This window comes from Cryptotermes secundus, unplaced genomic scaffold (genome assembly GCF_002891405.2).
Source record: "Cryptotermes secundus unplaced genomic scaffold, Csec_1.0 scaffold813, whole genome shotgun sequence".
In the NCBI taxonomy this organism is placed as follows: Eukaryota; Metazoa; Arthropoda; class Insecta; order Blattodea; family Kalotermitidae; genus Cryptotermes; species Cryptotermes secundus.
In genome coordinates, this window is record NW_019735471.1 from 210,381 (window position 1) to 236,378 (window position 25,998).

The 25,998-nt window shown below is 42.2% G+C and overlaps 1 protein-coding gene across 1 annotated transcript; it reads right to left on the minus strand.

Annotated features, from left to right (window-relative positions):
* Positions 1-1,350: 1,350 nt before the first annotated feature.
* LOC111869404 (apolipoprotein D) lies at positions 1,351-22,983 on the minus strand. The gene is made up of 5 exons (XM_023860905.1): positions 22,877-22,983; positions 9,245-9,383; positions 5,012-5,234; positions 3,433-3,584; positions 1,351-2,836 (listed from the first exon to the last, which is right to left on the minus strand). The coding sequence occupies exons 2-5, from the start codon at positions 9,368-9,370 to the stop codon at positions 2,519-2,521; spliced, it is 819 nt and encodes a 272-aa protein (XP_023716673.1). The 5' UTR covers positions 9,371-9,383; positions 22,877-22,983; the 3' UTR covers positions 1,351-2,518.
* Between the last annotated feature and the right edge of the window lie 3,015 nt (positions 22,984-25,998).

Here is a 25,998-nt window from a genome sequence, read left to right on the forward strand (position 1 = left end):
GGTGGTAAACCGACCGTCGTAAAGTAACTCTGACTCTTGAGTTGTGAGCAACGATGCAGAACATCCGTGGTTAGCAGCCGTTACCTAGCGGCGACTAATGAAGACCTACCAAACTGAGGAGACTTACAGTAAATGCAGTAGTGATTCATGAAATGTGTAGGTTTGTAAGACTATTGTGAATATCTGCAGTTGCGAGTTAAAAGAGTTGGATAAATTTAATCCGCGTCTAGTCAGTAACACGTGACACTTTTATCTACAGTTTATCAGTAGCTCATATGATATAGCGTTGAATGGCAGGATGATTGTTGAATTATGAATTTGAAAGGATATGGAAGAAAGTGTCGTGGCCAATTTCAAGGTAATATATGGGATTTGAAATGCAGAGGAAACCCACGAAAATCCTTATGCAAAGTTGGTGTCCCGGCCGAGATTCGAACCAGGCAACCTTATGAATACAAGTCAGAAGCCAACTTGCTTAGTACGTTACTGCAAATACACGAATACCGGATTTATATGACTGTTAATTTTCAAAATCTATAAAATATCGACGAATTCTTGAATTCTGAGTAAAATAAGGCAGAAGTGATATAATATACCGCCATCCATATCACAATTTAATATTTACTCAATGGATAACTTAATATAGGCAACCATTCTTACGTTAGATAATATTTTTATTAAATATTAAAAATATTACACGTTCTTATGTAAGGATATAGCGATGTCAGATTGGGGAAATCACATGATTGAAATTATTTCGACAGTACCAACATAAACATGACCTCATGATGTAAAATACGAATATGACATCACACATTTGTCGATCGTGTCCTGGATTAACACGTTTCCAGAGGTGAAAAACCCTGACATCCTCTGGTTTACAGTCTTCAACTACGCATAAAACAACGCCTGATACTCTGCTAGATTTGTACGGGAGAACTGTTGTTACTAAGGGACGACATACCGATTTCACACAGTTAATAAGCAAACTTACAAGTAGATGCTCTTGCAAAATAATTTTCGTTTGGTTTGCAATGCTGTACTGTACTTCAAAACGGCCTAGTTAAGGTTGATATCGTTATAAATATATAATTATTGGAGCTCCTTATCAATATGAATTCCTAACTATTTCAGTGTCGAATGCTTTATTGAAAGTTTGCTTGCACATTTACATATACATCTGTAATTTTCATAATTGAAAACTGTAGTTTCATATTTTTGACTGCCGAATAAAGGTAAATGTTTCTTTTGATTAGTGATATCATGATATTAATCAGAGTAGACGGAATGTGGAAAATGTTAATAAAACTAAGTTTACTCCCTTTTAGAAATAAATAGTAAATGCGAATATTTTACGAAGACGCAGAAACTATAATTTAATATTAAAACCGTCTGACAGAAAAGTACCTTTATATATAACTAAATTATACTTTTTGTTGCATATGAAGAATCCAAAGTAATAATTCTGATGTATCTGTTAAATAATCTAGCTATTAATACGATATAAATTTCATATTTTCGCTTCAATTCCTTTTCAGAGCTCTTGCTTTTTGGCATTTTTTAAACTGTTAATTTATACCGTACATGATACACATAAACGTATTTCCTCCATTGTTCCCTATTTCACCCGGTTTGTTGAAACATGTGTATAGAATTTCGGTATGTTGAAATACCAGGTGGACAAATTATCACACTTTGGTGTAGCCTATGTTGATCTTTACTCTTCTTCTTAATTAATACATACAAGTACTGCTCATCTGAATGCCCCATTCAACCAGCTTTGCCCGTTTTTATGAAGTCCGCATATTTCCTATAGATTTATGCATGTCTTCTTCCTGAAAAACCATTTCATTAGTTGTCACAGGATAGCCCTGACAGAAATTCCTTATTTACTGTTAAAAAAAAGGTCAGAGAGTCAAAGGATGTAGCGAAATTTAAACATGTGTGTTTAATTTAAATTATTTATTCTTCAGTTTGTTCGAATTAAGTTTAGAACATTTGTATTTTCTCTGTACTTTCAAGAAATATATTTATTCCTCAAGTTCTGGTAGCATATTACAAAATATTCATCCGATATAACGTTCTCTAATCGGTTTTCCGTCATGCTGACGGGTTTGTGTCCTCGGTTCTCCCTACTAAGTAATTTGATGGTAATATTATAATCAGAACATATAACTTTGCTTTCCTTTCTGTGCTGACAGATAATCCATGGCTACCGCCTTACACGTAGTTTTATATATGATAAAAAAACTGTATGAAACTAACTCTAGAAACAAAGTCTTATTTGAAATCCTTAAAATGGATATCAAGAAACCTGTTTCAACATATAGTATCAAATGTTGTTTCAAATTTCTCCACTCTCGAGGATATGACTCTACTCGCCTTTGTATAAGACGCATTTGTCTTAAAAAAATCACCACAATACCCCTTCACATCAAAGATTTGTGACGTAAACACTGAAATCATGCGCATCTTATACACCAGCAAATGAGGCTGAGTTCTGGTTTACGACAGCCGCTCAGCGCAGCCATTCAGCGTCGTTCCTCGGGTTGTGGCGGTCGTTGGTGACCTCCTCGCGGTCTCTCCTCACACTGGCATTGCTGTTGCTGCTACCATGGAAACGGTTATACAGGCTGGAGGCGCCGTCAGCAGCTGCCTCAATGCCATCCCCCAGTTTCTCACCCGCCTTTCTCACGACACCCGCGACGCTGCCAGCGGTGAACGTCGTGGGGTTGATGTTAATGTCTAGTGTGTCTTCATCCGGAGGGTTGCAGCTGTGCTCGATGAGGCTCAGGTCATATGGGTCCACGCCGTAATCTCTGAGACGATTTCGGATCTGAAATTGTAGGCGAAATAATGACGCTAGGATTCGCAGTCTGGTTTCCTTTATACCACTGTACCAGCGCAACATTATTTATTGCTTCTGTTGTTAGCCGATGGCTGTTGAGATCAGCTCGTAAATAAATACTTAAATTATTATTATAATTATTGTCATGTATCTGGAGTTTGCGTGACTATTAAGACGGGTTTTGGATTTAATGATCAAATTTAATGGATACCGCATTCAGCAGATGAATTCAGTTCACAACGTCACATCTTACTCTTTTAAGATTAATTTCATTCCCCCCACACAGTCTATTTTCTTCAGGTCTGAATATCGCATTGCACATGCAGCAACCAAACGATACTATCAGAGCGTGACCGACCTCGTCTTTAGTCTGTACTAGAGACGGGGCAAAATGTCACTTCGACACAGAAAATAATATCAGAATTCCTATCCCGACCTATCCATTGGGTCTGGTTTAAACGTGACACCTGAAACACATGACACCCATATTTCAGCTATGTTAGAAGTGTTGCCTGCATACAAGGCAACTAACATAATATTTGTGCCTGTTTGTCAGATAACGTAATCTGATTTCTATCTCTCACCTTGTCCACGTATATCTTGTCCAGGCGGGGGGACCGTGAGAGGATGGAGGCAGACTGGCGATGGGCGAAACCCAACTTCTGGCAAGTGAACACTCCAGCGTAGGTCTCGTAATCTGTCATAAACACGATGTAGGAAGCGCTGCCAGCCACACCTGCAAAGTTAAGTTTACGTGTGAGGTCTAAGGTTCTCGCGGCAGTGAATATGAACGGATATGAACCAGACTAGTTTGGTAGAAAAGTACTTTGGCATGTAGACCCGTTGCTAGGCAACGACGGCAAAATAAGCAGCTATGCAACAACCGTTGCCAGGTAATGTCCGCAACAGGTTCGTAACACGCAACAATGGAATAACTGGGAAGCAGTGTTCTTTACGGGGTCAGTGCGAGAGCTACGTGGAGCAGCAACAGAAACAAACTGTTGGGAGAAGTATTTTGTATGCGGTCCGTGTCGAGGATACATAGCGAGGAGCAGCTGTGATTATGTGAGAGTGTTGAGACGGCAGTTAGAAGAGTAGGAGTTAGTCGTGAGATAGTCGCCGGCAGTAAGGACGTGAACACGGAAGCTGAGGAATCTATGGTGTTGGAAGCCGTAACCAGGCGACAACCGGTGAAGAAACAACAGATTGAGAAGACTTAGTGCGTGATGCAGTGAATTGTAGAGTGTGTGAATTAGCGTTTGCGCTATAGGTACTTGTAGTTACGATCTGTACGTATACAATAAATCCAATTACAAATCTAAACCTCGTCTATAGTCATCCCAGAAGAGAGTAACCTTCAAAGTTGCTTCTCATAGGCATCTAGGCAGGTTACTTGAGATTACGTATTACCATTCGGTTAAAAACATTTCGTCTTCCCATCTTCTGCCTAAACGCTTAGATTAAGTTATAAACTCTACTGTCACCTGTCGCTTTGCAGCGAAATTACACCTCTCATATTAAGGGACAAATATACGGCGTATACGGATGGGGGATGGAACAGGGTGCCAAGAATTATTTAGCCTAAGACGAAGGAACGGAGCGCCATAAAATGCACAGTGAGAAATTCCATAACTCGTCCTGTTCACCATGATCATTAAGACTGAACAAATCACTGAGGATGAGAAGCTGATGCAACGCGCAAAACTTGAGAGCCCTAGCTTAGATGTGAGGATAATATTAAAACGGATCTAAAATAAATATCGTATGATGTAAGGGCCTAGACTAGATTCGTGTGGCTTAGGAAAGAAAGTTTCATGTATCTCCGGTTTCCAAAAAAAAGGCAAGGAATTTCTTGTTTACCTGTACGACTATCAGGTTTTGAAGAAGGACCCTGCTCTACAGAGTTACTTAATATCATTTATTTACTATTCAGACCATCTGACTGACTTCGTGAAGCAGGGTCCTTCAAATAGTTCATTGCGAGGGGTTGTGCATCCATTACCCAATCCAAAAGCTGAAGGACTGCCTCTTGTCGGCTGTCTGTGGCTGCATATTTAACATATTCGCAGCTATACCTCCACGCCTGAGGCCGTTTGAAGGCATGCAACGCCACAGCGACAAGGAACCTACTCAACTATGAACGTGTTTCGGAAGGTTACTCACTCAAAGGGAATCGAACCGTCATCCTGGCGGGATCGGAGGTTTCGGGCACGGTGAGCTCACCCTCATACGTGTACTCATGGTTGAGACTCGTGAGTCCCAAGATCAGATGCTCGCTCACTTGTCGGATCACGTACTTCCCAGTTTCGTTGGACTTGACATATGTTTCGGTGAGGCACTTACTGCCTGTTGACGTCTTCTGGACCACGTACCACTTCCCCAGAAACTGTGGAATACAACATTAATCACATATATGAGGCAGGAGAAATTTAGAGCGTGTTCTTCTGGATTATGATGCTGTGTAGTCTTGTAGAAGGTTACCAAGAATACCCTGAAGATTGAGGCAGCAAATCCCCTGAGACGTTAGCAACCACCTAACGACGTCATAACCCAGACGACCACAGTAGGCCTATCAAATATTAAAGAATATTCCGAATTATAACAAATGCACCCTGATACGTGAGCAATCAAACGTTACATACAGACCTAAATATACCATACATCAAGGACGTCATCAGAGAAAAAAGTACATCACACCACAACAAACTAGCAAATCTCCCAAACGACATCCTACAGCACAATCGAAGACTTCGAAGACACTGGCCAGCTGACCTAAAAGAAAACTAATGAGGAACCTCCCACTGGGGAAGGGACTCACCAAGTCATAAAAGAGCATCACAGCTCTTACGCCAGCAAACTAGCTTATAGAATTGTAGATTCTGATTGCTTAATAAATAAATAAAAAAAATATTAAAGAGACAAGCCAAGGCAGCTAGAACTGAAAGCTAACGAGAAATCTGGTACGACTTAAAAGAGTATTTCAGGCAAACCTGGTTCTGAAAGAAATGTTAAGTGTTAAAGAAATGCCAAATTCATAGCTGACATACAAAATATGTCGCACTATGACACTCTGTGTCAACTCCGTGGCCTGTAGTCCGCAAGAGAACTATACCAACCGAGCGACCGCCGCTTGTCGGCGAAGTTATTGACACCCTGTGGCTGGAATAGTAACAGTTCTGTGCCCTTAGGCATATCATTTTCTTTGTTATTAGTTTCTTTCGTAGAATACTTTCATTGTATCTTTTCTGGCGGCTATTTCAATGTTTTTATGTCGTTTCCTTTATTGTGTTTGCTTTTAGCGCTGTCTTCTCTTATACTCTGTGTTGCATGATGCAGCAGTAAATGCTTGCTCTACGTGTACATTCGTTTTAGCTGGCGTCCCATTGTTACAAGAGTGTGAAGTGTTTATTTACTCTTAGACTGCGTTCACGGTGAACTAACGTTATTATCTTGCCAATGAAAAACTTCTTAAGCTGCGTAAAACAGACGCTCTGATATGCATCTTCTTCATTTGTAACAAGCACAATTCATAAACATAGAACAATTCTGATTGTAAATTAACTACGCTAATTTTAACCAAATGACGTAACATAATTAAACCAAAGAAAAGAGTGTGGCCGAGCCATACCCATGTTTACCTCTCAAAGTAAAGGCAGATATCTCCCACGTATCGACAAGAAAAATCGGATACCCGTGTTTGCCCACTTTTGAAGTATGTTTAATACGAAACAGAGACCTATCTATTTTAATTATTTATTTCTCATGTGCTGATAATTGAAATAGTCTTTTTGTTTTGTTTGAATTGTGTGAATAAAATATATTCCTAGATTATTTTAATATACTTTTAGTAAAGATTCTTTATGGCACTGTACATTAATTGTTATTTTTCCTTCATTTACATGCTAAGAACAGTGTTCATGAAACGTCAAATTGTTTTGTTAGGTTCTGGGAAGAAGAGCACACTGTGAACTGTATACGTATTTCCTTGACCACAGATGAAGTAGTTTGAAAATCTTTGCCTTATTTCATGTGTGGAATGGGAAGCGGTTAATAAAAATTAACGTAATATCCTTAATAATTTGTAACAAACACAGTGTGACGTAGATGGCTCAACGGGAAGTAGGGGTCACGTGAACTCTGCGGTCTCGCGAGTGGTTCCTTCTAGTCTTCTATATCTGCTAATCACATTTGTGGCCAGATTTCATTTCCTGTAAACTTTCCTTGAGGATGATTCTTATGATTTTGAGCTGTTGTGACAAGGATTAATTCATCATCTCAGTATTATATTGTACACTGTCTACTGTTTAAGGTACAGTTTTAGTACACATGATGTTTCGAAAGTTAACCTCTGTCTTCTTCAGTTCACTGACTGTGACGTTTGAGACAAATGGCAAGTACGTTGACCAACAACAGACCAAGCGGCCTCCGTAGTCTAGGGGTAACGTTCCCACCTCATGACTCAAGGTACGAGGGTTCAAACCCGGCGGAGGTCGTGGAAATTTTAAGGGCGGAAAAATTCAGGAAACAAGTCCTCCGGGAGGGACTTTAAGCTGTGGGTCCCGTGTCGTAGCTTTACGGCACGTAAAAGAACCTCATGTCTCAAGGAGACTTCTGAGCCAAATTAAGGACATTTCCCGCCCAACAGTAGTCTCTAACGCCTCTGGTAGATGGGGGAAGCATCGAGATACCTCTGAGCCAGTAGAGGCCGACCTCGCTGGCTGAGTAGGGACTGATGGTAAGCACCAGTACCGGTAGGGTATAGAGGCTGGTAGAAGATCATAGGGGGACGCATAATAGATCAAACTGGTCGCGGTGCATGGGGAAACCCACCCCCTCCAATAATAACAAACAATAATAACAACAGACCACCGCTCTACCTAGGAAGACTGGCTAATAAATATGTGATTCCCCGTCTCATAGAACAGGGGAGTCACGTTTGGGCTTAATTGGCGGATGGTCCGCCTGCTGCCCCCAAAAAATACCAACTACCTAATTTTCGAAGTGATCCTGTTACTTCCATATGGATGGCATAGGTTAATTCTTGTTGACGGACTGTGGTTTAAGCAACGCCTATAGGATTTCTCAGGGATTTATACTAATAACAGTCTTCTCCTACATTCTAAAGGGTTCTGACGATGGTGTATAACACTCATAATTACTGGGTTTTCAGACTTTGTCCGTCGTCTGGTATTCTAGATACTAGAAAACACAATGTTTTGGAAACTGGATCTGTTTTCGTCCTCAGGTGAGGGAGGAGACACCTATTCTGTTGAGTCCCTTAGAAAGAACTAACCTCAATCACTGGTTAGCTCTTGCTAAGGGACAAATTAAGTAGGTGTCTTCCCCTCCCCTCATCTGAGGACGGAAACAGATCCAGTTTATGAAATGTAGGGTTTTCTAGTTTCTATAATACCGGACAATGGACAAAGACTGAACCCCAGTAATTCTGAACAGTCTTCTCGTTCAGACAGTCGCTAAATAGTACGCGAAATGATAAAAGTGAATAAAATTCCTTTATGATTATAATTAAATTCTACAATGATAACATTCATTAATGGATTATATAGGTAAAGATAAAGTGATCTTCACCCTCCAGAAGCCTTGCTTCCTGCAAATATGAGGCCTAGATATTGGCGCACTTCGGTGAATCCCAGGGTTAGACTGCTGGGAATCAGGCCCACACTGTCCAGCCCTTAGCCAGTCCTAAGTAATTCTTGATTATGATGATGGTGGTGACAATGATAACGGCATGCATAATAACAAAACGAAGGGTGTCGTGGTTTCTACAGTTCTATACTGAGACCTAACAAAGAAGTCCTATTTCGGTAGGGATGACGGCGTTCGAAGTCTCCCCTTATCAACCTCTGCTGCATTCCCCCCAGTAGCATCTGACCCAAAATACTTGTCGCTAACGAAGGTTATCACGTGGTTGCAACTGCAGCAACGTTCGCGTGCACTGAATAGGTAGACGGTTGAGGGGAAAGCGTAACCCATCGATGGAGATGTGAGGGGGTCGATCCATGGAACCTCTCTCCATGGTCGCAGTACAGCAGACATCCATGCCTTGAGTGGGATTTGAACCCACGATCCCAGTGTTCGAGCGGATGAAGCCAGTTCATGCCTTAGACAGCGCGGCCATTGTGATCGGTATATGTAAAACGTACTTTAAATAATGATGTGATATGAAAGGATAATTGAGGAGCTATTTCAAGGAAATAGCGGCTCCGGTCTAGAAAACCGAAATTAACGGCCGTGGGGATTCGTTGCGCTGACTACGCGACACCCTCTATCCGCTAAAGTTGGCACTAACTTCTCCGACAAGTGGCGGTCGCTCGGTCGGTATAGTTCGCTTGTGGACTACAGGGAACGGAGTTTTTTTTTTTTAATTTTACTTACCTTTTCCATATCGAAGTTCTGCTGTGATTCGACATTCGGACAATTTCCCAGGTGATAAGAATGTCCTGACACTGTAGTCAGTGCTGCCAAAACAGTTGTTAGGATAAACAGCATGACTCCTGCCATCTCAGCAGTTTAACTGAAACAGGTAACAAGTCAACATCATTTCACCAATTTATAGCGTAAAACTGAACACAAATTCGAAATGCCCATCCTTCAGACAGTTGGGCTATATCCGTATTTAGGCTCTACCTTTCTCCGTTTCTGTAACGAATAGGATAGGAGGTCATTACCACAAAAATGAAAGTTTTCAAGAGCCTTGTGCACTGTTACTCTTACACGCTCAAATGCGAAGTAAGGGTCAAATCAAAGAGAAAGTGAGTCAGGCGGTAAAGAGTTTGAACTGTTTTCGGGAAGTCTGATTCTCGGCCGAGACACCCTGAGTTTCTTGTGGTTTCTCTCAGTTCTTCCAGGAATATGATAGAATAGTGTCAGAGAACGCCTCTTGCAACGACGTCACAACGTGTGTACAGGCCGTTACTTAGCAACGGCTCTTTCTCAGCCTCCACAGTTCTTGTTTCGAGCAAATACGCTAGAATATATATATAATGCAGTAAACATTCTCTTCAGTAAATTTGCTCATGGAAAGACGCTCACGAATCACGGTAAACCTTCAATTATTCAAAATTCTTTTTAAAATCAGGTCAAACCCTTCATCTAGGCCGCGCCCTAGCTCAAGCGGTTAGTCGCTGGCTTCCCACAACGGCGGCCCGGGTTCGAGCCCGGGTCTAGTCAAGTTGGATCTGTAGTGGACAAAGTGGCCCTGGGGCGGGTTTTCTCTGAGTACTTCGGTTTCCCCTGCCAATCTTCATTTTACCAAATTCTCCATCATCATTATCACCTTGGGCACGCAACAATAGGCCAATCAGTGGCCGCCGTGCCGAGTGGACTCAGTTGGACTCCACCACCCACTAGCAAATTAAAAAGAAACCCTCATCTACGTCTAAATCTCTCAAGTTTTCTCTTTCCATCAGGTTGTCCAACTAATATTGTTCATGCATTCCTCATCTCTCCCACGTGTGGCACATGCGCCCTTTCATCTTGTCTTCCATTATCTGATCACTCAAATAATTCTCAATTTAAAAAGTACAGTTAAATAACCCAAGAAGTGTCTCTGCTACGCCTGAAAGCAAGCCTTCCTCAAGCCAGTAATGACTCCAGATCCACTTTCGGAACGTAAACTTCTTTTAGATAAGCATTCCCAGATAGCGCAGTCGGCACAGCGAATGGCAACGGGCTGGACGACTGATGGGTCGGAGTTCGAGTCCCAGTAGGTCAAGAATTTTCTTTTCTCCGCGTCGTCCAGACCAGTTCTGGGGTCCATCTAACCTCTCATCCAGTGGGTACCGAGGGGCTATTTCCTGGGGGTAAAGCGGCCGGGGCGTGAAGCTGACCACTCACCTTCAGCTAGTCCCGATGTCAAGAAAATGTGGATCTATACATCCACTCCTCCATACTTCTTCATGGCATAGTGCTTAATTTGTTAAGTACAGGGACAACTTTACTTTTACCGCTATTGTATCCGGATAAAGCTACCTTCCTTTCGTGTGAACACCTACTCAGCCGTTTGCTAGAAAATAGATTTATAGCAGTGCTCAGAGCTGTGTGGGCTGCATATACGGGGCGATGGCATACCATGAGGTCACAGACAGGCCTACTGTCGTCTGACGTCACGCCATTAAACTTAACACAGCAAGAAACGAAGATCCATCTTTGTACTTTACGTGAGTCTGAAGCCAAAAGATTTTCTAGTTTCTCCTTGAAGCATGTATCATTGAATCGCTCCACAAGTCTTCCTGCATGTTTACGCAACCAGGCACTCTTCGCGGCCGGAGCAGCGAGACAGTCATGTCGCGATGACATGTCTGGACATGAACAAGAAAATAAGGACTGATGCATTCCCTGATACTTATCAAAAGATCTAGGAGACAGTGCACTGCAGAGAAACTGGATATCTTCACTTTGATAATAAGGATCTTCACAACCTTTGGAACACAGACTACATCTACGCGGTGTCGTCACTCCAAAACCGTGTCCACATCAATACCTTGCTCTACGGCAAGTTAACTTTCGCCACACGTACATAAGTTGGACAGCGGCCGAATCTTTATTCCGTGTACAAACAAATATGCCTATCTGCATTCCGCAATGCATGACCTGGGAGCCTCATTGGAAGTACACAGAGGACAGAGAAATAATCTGGGATCATAATCCACAGATAATGCAATTAGTAATCATACATACTGTGAAATGTAGACCCGTTGCTAGGCAATAACCGCGAAATAAGCAACTATACAAAAGCTGCTGCTAAGTAATGGCCCGTAAACATCAACAGAGAAATGTTTTCTGTGCGGTACGTACCAATGGTTGCCCACGCAATAATGGAATACGTCATGCCACCGATAAGCAACAACTGCACTTCAGCAGAGGAACTGTGTTTTCTAAGCAGTCCGTGCCGAGATGTTATCTCTGGAGTTAGTCAGTGAAAAGCTGGTTTTAACCGACCGACCAATCGAAGAATTGCTTGGTGAGTTAGTAAGTGAGTGAGATAACCGTTGGTGTTCAGTCGTTGTAAACTCTTACGGTGAGAAGCTGGTCGCTGAGGCCGGGGACAGTTTAGGAATCCAGAGGAAGGGGAACATCCGCCGTTAGAAGCCGTTACCAGGAGACTGGTGAAGACACAGCAGACTGAGAAGACTGAAGTGTGTGCGCTCTAGTGAACTGCGAAATGTGTGAATTAGTAAAACGGCTATAATTGCGTGTAGTCACGGATCTGTAAGAGTTCAATAAATCCAACTATCAATCCAAACTCCGTCTATAATCACTGTCACGTGACAATACTAGTATGTACTCGGAAGTAAAATACTTTAGAAAACGCTGACCGGAATCCCCAGTGCTTTCCATCACGACACACAAGAGCGATAGCACCGTGGATTTGTTTCGGAACGTATCCATTTCGGATATTTGTAAGCTTATCGGTCATCCTGCCAAGTTCTTATTGTCTTTCAGTCTCTCCAGATGAATAGTACCTTCATCAGATCTGGACTGACTCCTGCATACTGTTTACCATCTCACTGAACAATACCTAATCTCTGGAGGGGAAATTTATCTCCCTGGAATACAGATCTTCTTGACAAACTGATAGGCACGCAGACATTCCCTGCTTTTCACAGAACTCGAAGATTCAATACTTTGCTCACAAGAGCCCGCCACAAGCGTATATGATCGTACATGGCAGTGATCCCCAAACTAGGTGGCGCGCAACGAGATGGTACTTACTTAGTTACTCATGGATCTGAGCCCTTCTTGAGAAGCCGCCAATTGTGCAGCTACTCAAGAACTTCCCAGCATTTTATGGAACCCGAAAGTTCATTACCGTGCTCACAAGAGCCCACCACTGGTCCCTATCCTGAGCCCAAACTGAACTACCAATTTACGAAATTCTGTACATACTTACTCACCTTATAAAATCTATGAAAAGCGGTTCAGTCAACAGTAATTATGTGATTCAGATATCTTAAGACAACTCCTTACGAGATTCCACATCGGTGATTTGTTCGAGGATGCGTCACCTATTCTAATCATCAAGGCCCATCCTTCCCACTGAGTGCGTGCTGTTAGTCATTGTTACACTCTGTCAGTTTTATGTTTAGCATAGGCAAAGATAGCGTGATTTCCTTGGGACGGCAAGGGGAAACTTGGGCTCAGATTTAATGGGAAATTGATATAGTATATATACATTTTTACTTATAACGATACCAAAGAACTGCTCCTCCCCCCTCCAGCTAAAGCTAAAAAAGGTAACATTATCCCTGTAACAGGCTGTGGAGGTCCATAGGGTTGTGAGACTTTGAGGCTCCCACGTTTTCTAGACAATCGGCTCACAGATGGCGGTGAGGTTGACGGCCTTACACCAGAAAGATTCCTGATACTCATTTCTGTTAGAGGCTGAGTCGACCACAGGGCCATAGTGCGGCTGGAAGGATTAGGTCAGGTGAAAAATCCAATTACTTCATCGGGAACCGAACCCGCGAACTTCCGGCTTGTTGGATAGTGCCTCAACCAACTATGCTACCTCCACCTCTGATGATTAATGTACGTAAAATAGGTTATGGCGCTAGAAGTAATATACAATATATACATACAGTATTCGAATGGTGACTCCAGAGAAAGAAGTTTGGGAACCAATGGCATATGGGACTATGGCCGCCGTAAACAAAATGTCGCAGTGTGCATACGAGACACGCTAATATGTGAGCTGGTACTCTGAGTTCTGACAGGGATGTTGCAGCAATCTGTCTGCGTAGGGCTGGAAATGTAATCATCCAATCTATGGGGTCAGAAGTCATTTCATTTGGTAAATGATGTATGTAGTAGCAGCATCATTGTGTGACTGACGTCACAGTCACTCAACTGAATGCAGCAGTGACTCAAGTTGAACACTCGTTTTCTTCGCGTTTGTCGCGTTTTCTGTACCTGATACATAAAAGTTGTCCCTGTGTTGAACTAATTAAGCACTACACCATGAAGGCGTATGGGGGAGTGGATGTATAGATCCACATTTTCTTGACCTCGGCACTAGCTGGAGTGGAGTGGTCAGTTTCACGCCCCGGCCGCTTTACCCCCGGTACCAGTCTGGGTAGACTCCAGAGCCGATCTGGACGACGTGAAGAAGAGAAAATTCTTGACCCCACCGGGACTCTAATACCGACCCCTCGGTCGTCCAGCCCGTAGACAGTCGCTATACCGACTACGCTATCCCTGCTCCTTACCTAACACATACGTAGGATATGCTATATGTACATATACTATGTATGCTCGCTGAAACCCATAACATGACGCTCCGATACGATATTTCATACAATGCTTCTATAAATATGCTTAAGGTCAAAGTTCTATTAATATCTGTGTCGACACGCAGAGTGATTCAGTTGGTGTGATCTCGAATTAGCAATTATAATCACCCAATGACTTGCCGACGAAAAAGAAACTTGGCGAGTACGCTCCTATGAAGATGTCGAGACCTGAGACAGAGCGACCCTGACAGGCAGGGGTCGCGTCAACGCTCAAAATACAGAATATTATTAAGTTTCGTTACCATCTTTATATTAAAGCGTGATTTATAATTATTAAACCGAGGTCTTCTCCATGTGAAGCATTCTTTACTAAATTGATTACGTACAGCGCAGTCGGTATAGCGACTGGCTACGGGATGGACGACCGAGGGGTCGGAGTTCGAGTCCCTGTGGGGGAAAGAAATTTGTCTTCCCCAAGTCATCCAGAGTGGCTGTGGGGCCCACCCAACCTCCTATCCATGGGTACCGGGGGCTCTTTCCCTCAGGGTAAAGCGGCAGGGTCGTGAAGCTGATTACTCACCTCCAGCTAGTGCCGAGGTCAAGCAAATGTGGATCTTTACATCCACTTCCCCATACGCATTTATGGCGTAGTGCTAAATTAGCTAAATGCAGAGACAACTTTACCTTACCTTACATGTCATATATTCAGAATGGAATGTGCAAAATAAGTAAATTCCTGTCCATGATTTATTTAATCCGTCTTGCAGTGCATACACTCATTTATTTCCTTCTCTCCCTCGCACTACATGTTTCGGCATAATAATGTCATCTTCAGGTGCTTACTTATCCACGTCAAACCAGTTCATTGCATGCCATGTTCACACATTAAAATAACTAAAATATGNATTCCTCATTAAATCGAATGTGAATGGACAGTAAACTGGTCTTGACATGTAGCTTGTGTAGGAGGAAAGATGCACCGTTATTGGTCAGAAGATTAAAACATTTTCAATATCTGTTCGGAAAGAATCTACCGTTTCTTGATGCCTTATATATAAAAACAATTATCTCCTGTTCCCGTAAGTTAGGTTTAGTTTCTTGAAGTAAATCTCACGTCATTACATCTTTAATATAAAAAATATGGAGACTGGGTAATTAATACTGCTACATCGTATTCATGAAGCCTCCAGCCTTATCTCTATCCACATGATTGAGTTCCTATTGAACCTGTTCGAGGTTTACCTTAACACCGTCAGAGAAATACTGGAATATCATCTTCGACATGCCCCCACCACTTTCTTCCATATAACTCCCAAATTATCATTCATAGCACCCTCACATACAACGCCATAAAATGTGCGCAGCTGAGAAAACGTCGTTAATGTAGGGAAAGATATATGATTAATTAGGAAAGATTCGCGCTATTTTCTACGTAGGAAGAATTAATTATTAAGCATAAGGTGAAGTCGTCCATGTGCTCTAAGCACTACGTCATGAAAGCGGATGGAGGAGTGGATGTACAGATCCACATTTTAACCTCGGCATTAGTTGGAGGTGAGTGGTCAGCTTCACGTTTAGGTCGCTTTGTCCCGGGGAAATAGCCCCCGAAACCCATTGATTAGGAGGCTCGGTGGGTTCAAGAACCGGTCTGGACAACGTGGAGAAAACTCTTGATTCTACTGGGACTTGAATTCCGACCCCTCTGTCGCCCAGCCTGTAGCCAGTCACTATACCGACTGCGCTATCTCGGCTCCAAGAATTAAACATAATGATCAAAATTACGTCACAAAGGTCATCGTAATCTTTATACTCTTCCTAGTGCTGTTTAAGCTGCAGGTCAGGCAACGCAGTGCTATTATTATGCATCGGAATTTATAATCGCTCAGTTCCTATTGTCTTTTATGTTCCATTGTTACAAGTGTTAACGCTTCCCATTTTGACAGATTGTTAGCTCACCAATTCGCCTGTTCTTGCATTCTCATCCTGCTCTGAAGGATGGATTTAACTCCGTTTTGAATCCATTTCTCATAACCATGGCCACTGTTTGCATTCAACTCTCTCCTTAAGCTAATTCTTAAGCGGTACCTCGACACGACACAATAAAATAAATTCTTCATCGGTGTCATTACAGCAACCTCTGGGCCTTGGGTCACGCTTGGCCCAACATTCAGATCAGGTTCTGGGCCAGTAATATCAAACGGACTCGATAATGTCACAATTTCTGTAAATAACGTTCATATCGTAAGTTGAAGGTCCGAAAAGTGAACCCCAAAAGGCTGCACTAAAAGTTTGTACGTTTACAACCCACATCTCACCTGATGAATGTGATTAATAATGGGGCGATTGTTTGAAACGAGTAACAAACAAGAAAGTACTTGCTACTTAAACCAGTGACTTGGAAACGGGAAGTGATAGGAGCGAATGATTCATGCGGCCGTGAGTTAGCAAACGAACAAATCATGGATCTCTCCGTTATTAACGTATGATTCATATGGCTGTGAGTTAGCAAACGAATTAGTCGTGGATCTCTCCGTATTAACGTATCTCATAGAGACGTATGGTATGCTTGCTACCATTCAGTCCTGAACCTTTTGTCTTCTCGTCTGCTGCCTGAAAACGTAAAAATTAGAATATAAAAGACTATAATTTTGCCTATGATTCTGTATGGGTGTGGAACCTGGTCTCTGACATCAAGACATGAACAGACTGAGGGTGTTTGAGAACAGTGTGTTGAGGAGAATGTTTGGACCGAAGAGAGATGAAGTGACAGGAGGTTGGAAAAAACTGCATGATGAGAGCTTCATAACTTGTACTCTTCACCGAATATAATTCAAATAATCATGTCAAGGAGGACGAGATGGACAGGACATGTAACATGAATTGGGGCGAAGAGGAATGCATATAGGATATTGGTAAGAAGCCAGAAGGAAAGAGACCACTAGGAAGACCAAGGCATATGTGGATGGACAAAATTAAAATGGAACTTAGAGGGCTGGCATTGTGTGGTATCGACTGGATTTATCTGGCTCAGGATAGGGGCCGGTGGAGGGCTTTCGTCAACACGGCAATTAAATTCGGGTTCCACAGAATGCTGGGAATTCCTTGACTAAGTAACTGCATAACTGGAGACTTTTCAAGGAGGGCTCAGCTCCGTTGACTTAGTTTATTTAGTTGTAAAAACGTATACAAAATGTTAGTAAGAAAACCTGGAAGAAAAAGTTCACTTGGGGCACCTAGACATATATATGAAAAGGATAATATTAAAATGGACCATAAAGAAATGTGGTATAAAGAGTATCTTAAAGACTTGATTAATCTGGCTCGGAACGGGTACCGATCACAGTAATGAACCTTCACACTATGACCGCTTACATCCTATATGGTTTGAGTGGCTGGAGTTATATAAACTAAAAATAAATAAATAAACACCAAGCTTCTGTCCTTTTCTGCGCTTATCAAAGTCACTGATAACTGTGGCCTATAGTGGCGTCTGCGTGCATGAAAAGCGTTACATATTTTCGAGTCACGTATGAAAGAATTACGCAGTTGTACATATACGTACGGGTAGCTGCTCCATTGTTTATTCCATCCACGTTCTCCAAGGCTTAGCGTTCCTCCCATCCACGGCCTAATATATGACATTAAACCTGACGAGCCTTGCAGGAATTTCCGCATTTGATCTCACAAGCCTGTGATTACAATGTGCAATGTCATACTGATAGCATTTTCATTATGTTTCTTGGAATAATTGCATTCAAATAACAACACAGTTCCACTGTTGTAGTTTTAAAATACTCGAATTTGATGACAAGTTCTCTGCCTCTCCCTAACCACAACTGATGCATTAGATTTACGTTTCAAGCACTTGGGCCTGCTCAGGTTATAGTTGAAACTGTTTCAACCTTTTGTTGGACGCCTCTAATGTATCGTCAGCTACAGCTTTTACTGATATAACAGCTACAGGTTTCGGTTTTCATGCATTCTATGCAAATGTTCTAGTTACTTCTCTTGAGATTTTGTTGGTACTGCTCTGTAAATGTCGCTCTTACCTCTTTTCTGTTGGCCTCATTACATTTATTATCGGCCATACCTTCCTTATGAAGATAAGAGTTCAGTCCTCAAGACTGCCCTAATATTTATAATTTAAAGTTAACTTACTTACTCATGGAGCTGAGCCCTTCTTGAGGAGCCGCCAATTCTGCAGCTACTCAAGAATTTCCCAGCATTTTATGGAACCCAAAGGTTCATTACCGTGTCCACAAGAGCCCTCCACTGGTCCCTATCCTGAGCCAGATCAATCCAATCCATACCATTCCATCCTATCTCTCTTAAGATACATTTTAATATTGTCCACCCACCTAAACATTGGTCTTCCAAGCGGTCTCTTTCCTTTTGGCTTTCCCACCAATATCCTATATGCATTCCTCCCCCATTCGTGCTACATGCCATCCCCACCCTAACCTCCTTGACTTGATCATTCTAATTACACTTGGAGAAGAGTACAAGTTATGAAGCTCCTCATTATGTAGTTTTCTCCAACCTCCTGTCATTTCATCCCTCTTCGGTCCAAATATTCTCAACACACTGTTCTCAAACACCCTCAGTCTATGTTCCTCCCTTAACGTCAGAGACCAAGGTTCACACCCATACAAAACCAAAGGCAAAATTATAGTTTTGTATATTCTAACTTTTATGTTTTTGGACAGCAGACGAGAAGGCAAAAGGTTCTGGACTGGATGGTAGCAAGCATTACCCGAATTCAGTCTACTCTTAATATCCTCCTGAATCAAGTTTCCACTTGTTATCGTCGTTCCCAAATATCTGAACTGTGCCACGTTTCCAAAACATGTTTCCTCTCTCTATGTCATGATTTTGCCCTCCATTTTCGTGACGAGACAGCAACATATACTTAATTTCCTCTGTGTTTACTTCTAGATTTAAAGTTAACTACTGTTCAGAATTCAACGGGAAGTTTTATCATTTGTTATACAAGCTTCGATAACTTCCCAAGCTTCCTCTAGTATTCTTTTTATTCCTATATGTTACCGAAATATAGGCACGCGGTGGCGTAGTTGGTTGAGGCACTATGCTACAAGCTGAAAGGTCGCGGGTTCGAATCCCGATGAGGTCATTGGATTTTTTAAATTGACCTAATCCTTCCAGCTGCACTATGGCCTTGAGATCGACTCAGCCTCTAACAGAAATAAGTACCAGGAATCTTCCTGGGGTGTGAAGGGCGACCGGTGCGTAAGGCTGACAAATTTACCGCCATCTGTGAGCCGATTGTCTAGATAATGTGGGATCCTCGACGTCTCAGAACCCTTTGGGCCTTCACGACCTGTTACAGGGGCAGCTTTACTTACTTACCCTTTATTGAAATGTATATGTCGAGGCCGATATTTAACGCAATCTACCCCCAGTAACGCACAAATTATCAATTGCAAAAAGTCTCTTTTATGCAGTGCAATACACTTCACATATCCACATATAACATTATCAGTATTCAGAGAACAGACGTGATACACTGGGATCTACCTTCATGCAGCGCTCGACAGCTCGCTGCTGTGGTAACCCAAAATTGGGTAATTTCGAACGTTTCATCTCAGTTATAATACTCTCTATTTCTATGTATATAGGTGTATACAGGGTGTTTCACGACTTTAGGGCATAACTGCAGGAGGTGATTTCCTAGGTCTTTGTGATCAAAAAAGTTCATATAAACATGTGACCGATTTTGGACGGTTACGGAGTTATGACCGTTTTAAACTCAGAATAGAAGGTAACGATTACTGACAATAAACGGAACAAAATAATAAACCAGCATAAGACATGATACATTTAAAGTATGAGTGTAAAGTTAACTTCGTGAAATTACCTTTAATTTGAATTTACTGGTGCTTAAAGCTGATTTTCGAAAATGCCACCGCCGGCCGCAACACAGGCTGCCGCTCGGTTGTGAACCGCGCTGGACATACCAACCCTCCCCGCCTTAGGTAGCTCTCAAGTGTCGAGATAACGCGAACGCTCTGTCTGTANATTATGTTGGTGTAACTTCGTACAAAATTGTACAGAATTAGTTTTGAGTTCTCTAATGAGAGACTGAAAAAGAGGGACTGGAAATCTGCGATCTTGCACATAAACTACCTGCTTCTTTGTGCAGTTGCATTATTTTAAGCTGACAGAAGTATGAACTTCCTACTGCCACGTTTCTTCGGAGACGTATTAAACATCCACATTTCAGGTGCTAGTACATCAGAGTGTGGTAGGACTGAAAACAAAAGAAAGACTTTTGGGTGCGTTCACAACGATGCAGAGCGTTTACTAGGTTCACTGATTTCGTCCGTCGGCACGAAACAGCTAGAGAACAGCTGAAAATATTTACAACACATTTTATACTTGGTAATTTTAAGAAAAATTGACGAGTCAATTCATTTAGATGGGACAGATTTTACAACGACATTACATGAAGAAATGTTTTAGTTTCTGCGCTTATCTCGTGCGCAAGCCGAATATTTACCGAGGCGAAAATCGTTGGAATGAAAGTAGTTATATTTGTTGATGAAAGTCGTCTTCTGGGATCTGGCGCCGTGTGTTCTTAGTTTTAACCGACGTTTCGGAGGAACATATCGCCTCCATCTTCAGGGCAGTTTAACTGCGTGCGAATACAAAGAGCAGTAGTATATTTGTTCCTCAAATCTTACGGTTTAAACCCGATTAAACAAAAAGGAGTAAGGCAAATGGCTCTGGTGGGTCATACTGATGCCAATAGGTGCACACTATTAAGTACCAGAATGACACTTGTTAAGTAGGGCTCTGCCGGCAAATCCTAGCTACCCCGTCTCGTGGTGACCCCTGGGCAACATATTCTGGGGTAAAAGAACAGATGTGGCAGACAGAGCGGGGTGAAAGGCAAGTGTCCACTCACTCGCTCACTCATGGAGCTGATCACTTCTTAGGAAGCCGCCAATTGTGCAGCCACTCAAGAACTTCCCAGCATTTTACAGAACCTGAAGGTTCATTACCGTGTTCACAAGAGCCCTCCACTGGTCCCTATCCTGAGCCAGATCAATCCAATCCATACAATACCACCCCATCCTATCTCTCTAAAATCCATTTCACTCTTGTCCACCCACCTACGCCTTCATCTTCCCAGTGGTCTCTTTCCATCTGGTTTTCCCACAAATATCCTATATGCATTCCTCGTCTCCCCCATTTGTGCTACATGCCCTGCCCACCTCATTCTCCTTGAGAAAGGCGAGTGTCTGGCGCCTTCAAACGGGACTCTCTGGCTAAGGGTAGGAAAACTACAGAAAACCTAGGTTGGGGGGGGGGTGCTCTTTAGGCGTGGTGAAACCAATCCGCCAAAGGGAGTACACCCTGACAGAAAAACATTTGTCCTCCTAAGTTAAGGGGGCAGGGGTGTAAAGGCCCTAGAGTCGGTCTGGACGACGTGGAGAATATTCTTGATCCTACTGGGACTCGAACTCTGACCCTTCGGTCGTCCAGCCCGTAGCCAGTCGCTATACCGACTACCCTACCCCGGCTAAGACAATTAAAAGAAAACGGAAAGAAAGAAGAAAGTCTTCAGTAATTTCAGACTGCGTTAAAATAAGGTTCTCTTTTGCATGAAATGCAGTGCTCTATTGAACGCGGCTTTGAAACTTGTACGTGTATAGCTTTATATGCCTGTATAGGTATATTTGCGATTTGTGTGTGTGTGTGTGTGTGTCAAATAAAGTGTCAACACATCCTGTTTATCTATTGACTTCTGGACAGTTCCAGAAAATGCCACCTAACAATTAACAGTTGTATGTGATTGTAATATTTGTGTATTATAAAGGAAGAGGTAATCGTAATCCTATTTCATTAAAATATCTTTAACCAACTGAGCCTCTTAAATGCGGACCTACGCTCTACATTTTCATAAGCTTGTTCAGTTCACTTGTAGCTTACCGGAGTATCTCCCCTCTGCAAGGTGTCTCTTCGGAAGTTAATAACTGAATCTAGCTCATAGAAATACAGCCTACTTTTTATGTCTATTTTAATACGATTCTCGCATTACACCTTGGCCTCCCAACCGATATCTTTCAGCAGAACCCACCTTATCGAGTATGCATTTCTCATCTTCCGATCTGTGTTACATGTTCTGCCCATCTCATCCATCTTGATTTAGTCACTGCACTAATTCTTGACAGATCCGGGATAGCGCAGTCGTCATAGTTACCGGCCACAGCCTGGACGACCAAGGTGTCGAAGTTCATGTCCCGATAGGGGCAAGAATTTTCACTTTTTCATGTCATTCAGACCTGCTCTGGGGCCCACCCAGCCTCCTATCCAATGGGTACTGGGGGTTCTTTCCCGGGTTAAAGCGGCCGGCGCGTGTAACTTACACTCACCTCCAACAAGTACCGAGATCAAGAACACGTGGGTCTATACATCCACTCACCCATACGCCTTCATGGCGTAGTGCTTGATTAGTTAAGCACGGGGACAACTCTCTCTAGGGCTCTACTGATATTTGTTAACGCTAACTTTAAAAGTTCGTGAATACGAATTTTCTCTATCCTCGTTACTCCAATGGAAGTGTGTTAAATTTGAGTTATGAACGAGAAACAGACAGCGCTGAATCCGTTACACCGATGACCTTACGATAACAAAATCAACAACCTTAGGAAATTATGTTTTAATCGTGTTTGTATTAACCTTAGAGATCACATGTCACTTTAACTTAAAGGAACCTCTGGCCTCTGTAACCATGCACAGAAATGTCACTCACCTAAGTGTGGTGGAGTCTTTCTCAGGATTTCCAGAACCTCAAACCGTAAGAACGTAACACTGAATGCCGCTAAGCCTCCAGTAACAAGCCCATTATAAAGTTCAGTCGACTCGTTTCAAAGAACTCGGTTACGAAATATATACCACTCATTCAGTGAGCTCTTTCCAACAGAACGAATCCGATGTATTCATGCGTAAGTGTGTAAGGAGAGCTACGCGGAGGGACGTAGGGTCCGTTAGCCCTACGTTCATTATCAGCTCTTGGACTTCTGTTGAAATTAATCATACGAAAATGAAGACGTTCCAGGGAAACCGTCGGTTCGTACAAGATCTACACGGCGCCACATCCCAGAAAACGGCATTCTTCATAGTCACCGCGTGAAGAAATCAACTCTTACACAATCGAAAACGTAACACAACTAGGAGCTTCAATAATCTGTCTCTTTACCTAATATTTGTGGGGTATTTAGGAGAATGGCCGGTCACTGTAGCCGAGCGGTCTAAGGCATGCACTGCCTTCGCTCGCTCGGAAGCCGGGATCGTGGGTTCGAATCCCACTCAAGGCATGGATGTTTGTGTGCGTTTTTCTGTGTTTGTGTACAGGTAGAGGCCTTGCGACGAGCTGATCACCCGCCCAAGGAGTCCTACCGTATGTGTAAGATCTAGAAAAACCGAAGTGAACGGAGTTCATGGAGGTAGGCCTAGGTCCACTGGGGCTGTAGTGCCAAGGAAAAAAAATTAGGAGAATGAAGTGAGTTGGTTAAGGTCAATTATGATGGAGATAAGAAATGCGTAAAAGATTTTGGTCGAAATACTGGAAGGAGATTATCTTGGTGACGTGAATATGAGGACAAAATTGTAATGAATCTACTGAATGTACTACGTAAAAGTGTGAACTTTTTGTAACTGGCTCAGAATAGGATCCCAGTGTCAGGTTTTTATGAATACAGCTGGTAGGGTTCCACAAAAGCGGCTAAATTCTTCACTACCTCAATGATTGCCAGCTATAATGGAGAGACCTTACGCCGTGGTTTTAGATGGTTAAATGGTTACCCATAAATCCAATGAAAATATATTACATGCAGGTGGTAAGTAATAATACCAAAATCTGTAACTTAATTACGAACTTTAAGAAATGTATCACCTAAAATCGCGCATGCAAATACAAATTTCCACATCGGAAAATAGAATGTATCTAATGGGAAGGTGAAAAATAAATATTCAGAGGTTAAAAACAGAAATAAATGGAAAATTGTAGAACAAGTAGTACCTTTCTGACTTTATTTACTTGGGAGAGATGAGTTTTCATCTGACATGACGTTCCATAGATGCAATAAAATAGACGATGTACCGGAAGTTAGAAGAAATTTTCAGGCTTCGCCACAGTTCAAGCGGTTAGTCGCTGGCTTCCTACCATGGCAGCCCGGGTTCGATCCCGGGTATGGTCAAGTGGGATTTCTGGTGGACAAAGTGGCGCTGGTGCAGGTTTTCTCCGAGTACTTAGGTTTCTCCTGCCAATCTTCATTCCACTAATTGCTCCACAATCACCCTCACCTGTCATCTGGGGCTGGTACAATAGGCCAGAAGTGGGCGCAGTACAAGGGACTTAGTCCCACCCCACAAGCAATAAAAAAAATAGAAGAAATTTTGGCACGTAGATATTAATTGATGCAAAATTATGACTATATAATTCATATTGAGAGCAACACTTAATTCTAATCTATTTTAATATGGTTCTACAACCATTTTTGGCCCTTGGCCGCTTTTTCAGTTTCTTAATCTATACACAGTAGGTAGGACTCCTTGGACGGGGGATCAGCCCGTCTCAAGACTTCTACCCACACACAGAGCAACATAAACACAGAATAAACGCACACAGATATCCATGCCTCGAGTTGGGTTGGAACCCACGATCCAAGTGTTTGAGCATGCAACGACAATTCAGCTTTAGACCGCGCGGCCACTGTGATCGGCGCAACACTTAATTAAGGAAGTGAAATTTGGATTTCAAACCAAAAATAAATTAGAAGTGCGGAGCCTAGCTCAAACGCGTTTTTGAGACTACCACTACACTTCGCCAGTTTGAACTACCAAGAAGTCCTGACATCAGAGGAAGCTTGAAAGTTAGAAATATGGTTCAAGAGATACAAGGATACCAGTAAATTGGAGAAATCATTCGATAATAATAATCATAGAAAGAATCCACCCCACCCCCCTCCCCGATTTCCATTCCGTTTCCAACTGAGCAGGTGACGAGACAGAGATCTGCCAAGATGACAGGGGAAAGACACAGGACCATCTTGGGCGTCATATGAACAAGCATCAACAACCTAACACTACAAATCGGTTCGAGAATTCCATATTGTGTTTGGAAGGAAATAAAATAAATTTTCCTACCTAAATGAATGTTGTGTGGTAAAGAAGAAAATATACCAAAATACACTGCGTCATATCTTAGAAGATCATAGCTATGAAAATAAAAGCTCTTTATTTACTAATATTCTCATAGATGCTAACATCAAACAGAAAATAATGAGAATAATATTTATAAGAATGGTTACAACAATGGGGGGAATGCGGTAGCGTAGTTGATTGAGGTACTATGCTACAAGACGCAAGATCGCCGGTTCGATTCCTTTTGGGGTCATTGGATTTTTTTAATTTACTTAATCCTTCCAGCCGCGCTACGGCCCCTGGGGTCGACTCAGTCTCTGACAGAAATGAGTACCAGGAATCTTCCTTGGGGTAAAGGGTGGTTGGTGCGTGAGGCTGAACATTTCACCACAATCTATGAACTTTTTGTCTACAAAATGCGGGAGCCTCAACGTCTCACAGCCCTATAGGCCTCCACGGCCTGTTACAGGGATAGCTTTACTTTTTCCTATGGTTACAACAATGTTAATGCCACAAGAAAATTTAGCCTGTGTTTTGATATAAAATAATATGTACTGTGGTCAGACATATAAACTTTGTTTTAGTGCCTCATTATAAATTCTGATCTTCATAGCATGGTTATTGGGCACAGAAGCAGGTTTACTTTAATATTCTTTCTGGAATGTTACTGACAAGGAACGTTGTTGCAAATGGAAAAGAATTAAGATGAATCGTTGGCCAATATATGCA